The following is a 5760-nucleotide window of genomic DNA, read 5'->3' as shown; positions in this document are numbered from 1 at the left end:
CGCGATTTACTCGAATTAAATGCTCGATCGTATAAATTTATGCTTCTCACTCTAGAAATTCTTAAATTTGAGCCAAGAAATTTAGAAAATCATGAATTTCCTACAAGGGCCCCAAAATGAGCTCCACGTTTTCCTAATGGGTGTTATGCTCATAGGAGCTCTGGATTGAAAGTTATGTGATGTTATGCTCATGGGAGGTGTGAAGTGAAAGTTATGGATTTTATAAGAAGCTTATGCCCATTTTGGGTAATTAAAAAGAAAAAGGGAGACCTCTACATTATGAATCATCTCAATTGTAATCTTAATTTGATGTCTTTGATTTACAAGTGAAGGAAGCCGCCTTGGGGATATAGGACATCTCAACCAAAACTTCTCTGCCATTGAAGAGAAAAACCATCCACAAGCCTAAAATGCCTTGGAATGAGCAGCGTGATGCTGAGACTCTAAGCATGGCCGTGACTCAAAACATCAAGCAATTCGGTTCTTGCGTTGATTATTCGTTTGTAGAGCTCCGATATCTGATCGTAGAGAAGTCTCAAATCCCTCTCCACCTCTTCTGCTTGCTGCCGAAGCTGCTTTACCAGGTTCCCCATCTCTTCCTGGCTCTCCTCGATACTTTGGGAAGCGAGCACCACCTCTGTTACCTCAGATAGCCGCCTGATTATCGGAAGAAGTTGATGTATTTCCCACAGATTTCCGCATCCAGAGCTCTTGCCTCTTTTCCTTATTTCGTCTTCTACCTTCTCCTGAAGGTGTTGCAGCGGTGAAACCCAGGCAAAGGATCGTGGCTGACTGGAACTGATGATATAGCTCTTGCCCGCATTTGGAAAGGCAGCCATGATTGTGCTGAGAACGAAAATGGAGACCACATCCATAGCATATATAGCAGCACAGAAGCCTTCTTCGACAGCTCCATCAGAAAACTTTGGAGGGATGAGAGCAGCGCCCATTGCCCGCAGCTGCCTTGTCGGCTGAGAGCGGCAGCTTGAATTAATGTTCCCATGCCATGATCGACTACGCTTAGATTTCTGTGCGGCAGCTTCTTCAGACTGACGATTGCTCCACCGAAACGATCGGTGCAGCTTATTATGCTCCGACTCTTCCTCCCTTACCGTTTCAATGAGAAACTGGATTTCGCCCAACGCTCTCTTGGCTCTCTGAAGCTGCCCTTTGTTCAGATTCTCTTGTTTCGCACCCAGCAATTGCAGAACCACTTCCACAAGCATCATCCACCCTTGGAATTCTGAAATCTGTTCCTTTATAGCCTTGCATACGTCTAAGAGCTTGGCGCTTTTGTCGAAGAAGCCGTTCATCATTCTGCGCTGAGCCTGAGTTGTGGGGAGCTGGCCGTGGGGAACGAGGTTTTGGAGGTCATTTTGGGTGGCCAAGACAGCTGCCATGGCCTGTCCGAGGGAAGCTAAGTTAATGTAAGCGATACCATCCATGGGAGAAAGGTGGGTGAGGCGATGGGTGAGGTTGGATTCGAAGGCCTTGTACAGGTGGCTTTGAGTGGGGGTTTCGTGAGGGGGTTGAAAGGAGTGCAGGATGTTTCCTAGAGAGGAAAGGAGGGAGCGACATTGGGGGGGTTGCTGTGTAGCTGCAATAGGCATGGCTGTAGAGAAATAGATGTATCAGGACTGTGAAGAAGGGGCTTTCCGAATAGAATTCACAGCTTAGGGAGATGATATAGTAAGAATAGCTGAATGGGTTTTCTCAGACCGAAAGGAGGAGAATAATAACAGGGATTTCCCGCAAGAAGATTCAGAGCTTAAAGAGAGGATCTAACTTTCCCAGAGGACTTTTCCTAAAAAGTCTCAGAGCTTGAGCAGAGCGGATATCAAGAATAGGTTCCTGCTGAATCTCCTCGAAAAGCGAAGGAGATCATGAAGGAAGGATGTAATCTCGAATTAGCTTACCTTCAAAGATTGAGGAGATGATCTTCACAACTGGCGAGAGGAGCAATCAGGGTTTGAAGGGGCAAACATGTCAAGAATTAGAAGAAGGATGAGCTCAAGCTGGGGCAAAAGCCATGGAAGTAGCGAGGAGATGATCCTTGACGGCTTGGGAGGCAAAACTACTTATGGAGAAAAAAAGCTCGAGGGTGGGGAGCAAGAAAATGATTTCATGATCATATCTGTCGTCCTTCAAATTCCATCAACCCACCAATTCTCGCTGCGTGGGTACCAACGATTTTGGTCATATATACGATACACCAACCCTTTTTTCACGTTCGATCATTGAGGTCGAGGTCATTTGGCGCACTAGTCGGCGACGTGATTCAACCACAGCAACAGAAAACTCTCGACGATTTTGTTGGGCGATTTGGCCGAACAAAGACGATTGTGTCGAGATAACAAATTGGATTTGGGTGGCGCGATTGCCACGGCTGGATCGAAGGACAATTTGGAGGACGATAACGATTGTTTTACTTTTGCTAGCTTGCGGCTGCAGTCTTTTGAAATTCGCAACTTCCAACTAGGTCAATCTAGACTCAAACGCAGCCATGGCGGCTTCAATGAGTGCACTATCCAGACTCAACGAAATTCAGCGAATCCCAGCTATGGTGGCTTTGCCACTGATCCAACTTCGGACTTCCAACCCGTCGACATTTTTTCCAATCACGCGCCCAAAGTCGAGCTTCTCCACCCCACGTACACTCCCGGCAATCATCATCTTGTCCTAATTACTCCTCGCTCCCGGTCTTCGGAACTTCCCCGTTGCCGGCAGGTTTCATACACCCGGGATCCAGGGACAAAAATTCAGCTACTCCCCTACTTGTAAGTTGAAAAATAAATTGATACACCAATTTTTCTCATGAAAAACAAAATAGAATATCCATTTTTCATTTGACAATAAAAATTATTTAATGAAAAATCCACATAAATAAATCTTTCATTGAAGAAATGTTTAGAAAAAGCACCAGCAAATAATATAGAAGTGATATATAGAAAAAGCACTAAACAAATAATATAGAAGTAAAATTGTTCACATCTTTATTTTTCTACTCTTTCCTTGCTCATTTTCCCATATATCCAAAACTCTAGACCAAGATACATTGGAAGGATCGACTTGGTTTGAAACAAGCATCATATGAGCATCTAATGTTTCCAACACTAGATTACTTCTATCTATAGTTTTGATTTTATTTTGTCTTGAAAAGCCTCTTTCACACTCTGCTGTACTTGCTGGAATAACCCATATGGCTTGCCATAGTCGCATCAACTCTGGAAACTGCAAAAACCATTCATCCCCCCCACTGGACACACAAAATTCCCATGCTTTTGGCATCCGTTTATCAGACCCTGCTGCATATAGCTGCTCCACAAAGTCCTCTCGCTCACTAAGGCACAACTCTTTCTTTGCAACTGGGTGGTAACCGCTGCAGAATTTTTCAAGTAGCTTTCCAAGCCATTCTTGAGTCTTTGATTCTCGATCATCCACATCCTCTGGATAACTTCTGGGCTCAAAGAACTTAACAGCATTAAAAGTACCCAAATCTGTAAATCTGCTATTCAATGCATCAATTACAGCCTGTACAAATGTTCTCCCCAACAATATACTATCATCTATGCTTCCCGTATTATTATCATCATGTTGAGAAGGCACACTATGCTGCAATAGGATACCATCTTCTTGCTGCTCCTCTCCTTGAGTAGAGGTTGAGGCATTCTTTTGCTTTCTAGGGATTGAAACAAACCTTAAATTAAAAATTCTGATTGCATCATTTTTGTATATTTCCAACCACCTGTAATTGCCATTTTCAAAAAAGGAGCTACATATGTACTCCCCTTTCCAAAAGGCTTGTTATGGCGTAAAAACATCTTCTTCAAAGTATTAATGGTGTTGTCCAGCTTGCGTCTTATTTCTGTAAGATCACTTACTTAATGTTGAAGGTTCTTACTCAGGATGTTCAATAATTCCAGCACATCTGCAAGAAGGTTAATAAGAAATTGCACTTGTTGGAATATAGTGGCTGTCTGATAGCCTTTTAAATTCTGAACTTTCCAAATTTCCAGAATTGCAGGCATAAGCTCAACAAGCCTCTTCATCACTTGACCTCTAGATAACCATCTAACATCATGGTATCGAAGTGCTTTTAACTCAACAATCTCAAAGGCATCCAACAACTCTTTGAATTCATTGTGACGCTTAGTTGACTTGCCTAACCATGTGTAAACACTTGCAGCCAGCTTATCAACCACATCCATTTGCCAAAAGCATTTGCTTGCATCCTTTATAGCTAAAGCTTCCCGATGAGCTATACAATGTGTGGCCAATAGCCTAGGAAGAATACTTTGAAAGCGTGTAACAACTCCTATATTCGATCCTGTCATCACACTAGCACCATCGGTAGCAATAGAAACCATTCTCTTTATGTCAAGCTTCACTTCCTCCAAGAACTTCATCATTGCTTGAAATACAGATTCAGCATCACCATCGGACAGAAACACCAAGCGTGTAAACTTTGTGACCTGCTTATTCTCCTTTAAATATGTGATATAAATGATCAAGTGCTTCTCTAATGTGCGATCTGTACTTTCATCAACCATGACAGAAAAGAAAGAACTAGACAGCATTTCTGCACTTAATAGTTCTCGAAAGTAATTCCGAAGTGCCATCAGAAATTCTCTAGCTGAGACTGGATTTACATAAGAAGCATATTCATCCATTAATGAAATATTTGGCATTTCCATGTAACGATTAAACTGGACTAGATGTGGATACTTCTCCAATGGAATATTGAAACAAGAGCAGAAATAAACACACTTCATGAGACATATAATTTGCTCCCTTGCTTTATCATGCAATGCATCAAATCGTTCCCTTATTGGACTTCTTTCTCGATCTTTCCAATCTCGAAAGCGTATCTCTGCATTTTGATGCTGCTCTGATTTAGAATGTGCCTTTAATGCACTTAACTGCAGTGATTGTGCTCCTTCCTTAGCATACACATTTTCTTTTGTAAACTTTGTACCTCAGGGGGGTCACTATGTATAAACCCTCTATATCACGTGCGTTCAAGGCCTATATTTAAAATCCCTTATCTGTAAATTTTTTCATTAATAAAATGTACCCCTTTTCTATACAAATCTGTAAATTTTGTCCAAAAATATTTTAAATAGTCCCTTATGTATATTTATTTCTGTAAATTTTAGGAATAAAAAATATCCTTCCTTTGAACTCACGTGATAGGGTTACATATGATGAGTTGCCCCCCCGAGCTTTGTACAATATTCACACTTCACTAATACCTTCTCCCCTACTTGCACCTTGTATGCCCAAGGATATTGCAAGCACCATTGACTTCGATACCTCCTAACTATCATCCCCTCTCTCTGTTGTGTTACATCATTGTGTCCCTCAAATTCTTGCATCCCATCCATTCTATCATCATGATCCTCATCTCCAAACAAATCTGCATACAACTCCCTATGTTTTTGCGACTGCTCACCATGGGTCTCATCACCTACTTTATTGAAAAAAGATAATAAATCACGCCCCTTTCCTTTCTTATTAACACTTCTAGCACTGCTTGAACCTTCCATAACAGTAAATTCGAAAGCAACCAACACCTATAGAGAAAAATATAAAAGTGCATCAAAACACACTCTTTCGACTCCACAAAAGAGACACAAGTAATTGCATTAAGATTTCATAGCTTCACTCACCTTCTACATGTACATGATCTTGCCAGATCTGTTGAATGAGACTTGACAGATGTAATCGAAGACCTCCCATATGATTGCAAGTGTTGTGCAC

At 41.7% G+C, this 5760-nt stretch overlaps 2 protein-coding genes across 2 annotated transcripts; both read right to left on the bottom strand.

The window, feature by feature from the left end:
* Window positions 1–431: 431 nt before the first annotated feature.
* Window positions 432–1776, bottom strand: LOC147888534 (protein ROH1D-like). Its single transcript, XM_087393042.1, has one exon. The coding sequence runs from the start codon at window positions 1608–1610 to the stop codon at window positions 444–446; it is 1167 nt and encodes a 388-aa protein (XP_087249168.1). The 5' UTR covers window positions 1611–1776; the 3' UTR covers window positions 432–443.
* A 1209-nt stretch (window positions 1777–2985) lies between these two features.
* On the bottom strand, window positions 2986–4694 carry LOC147888533 (uncharacterized). Its single transcript, XM_087392309.1, has 2 exons — window positions 3902–4694; window positions 2986–3788 (listed from the first exon to the last, which is right to left on the bottom strand). Exons 1-2 carry the CDS (start codon window positions 4692–4694, stop codon window positions 2986–2988), a joined length of 1596 nt encoding a protein of 531 aa, XP_087248435.1.
* Between the last annotated feature and the right edge of the window lie 1066 nt (window positions 4695–5760).

This window comes from Dipteris shenzhenensis, chromosome 21 (assembly GCF_047967505.1).
Source record: "Dipteris shenzhenensis isolate YYH24624 ecotype China chromosome 21, Dip_SZ_1.0, whole genome shotgun sequence".
In the NCBI taxonomy this organism is placed as follows: Eukaryota; Viridiplantae; Streptophyta; class Polypodiopsida; order Gleicheniales; family Dipteridaceae; genus Dipteris; species Dipteris shenzhenensis.
The sequence above is the reverse complement of the archived record's forward strand: the minus strand, read 5'-3'. Positions and strand labels throughout refer to the sequence as shown.

Bases quoted from the DNA above. Each gene is read 5' to 3' on its own strand.
- LOC147888534 (XM_087393042.1), bottom strand. From the start codon at position 1,610: ATGCCTATTGCAGCTACACAGCAACCCCCCCAATGTCGCTCCCTCCTT.
- LOC147888533 (XM_087392309.1), bottom strand. From the start codon at position 4,694: ATGGAAATGCCAAATATTTCATTAATGGATGAATATGCTTCTTATGTA. The intron at 3,789-3,901 runs GTAAGAACCTTC...CCTTTTGGAAAG, and splicing joins GGAATTATTGAACATCCTGA to GGGAGTACATATGTAGCTCC.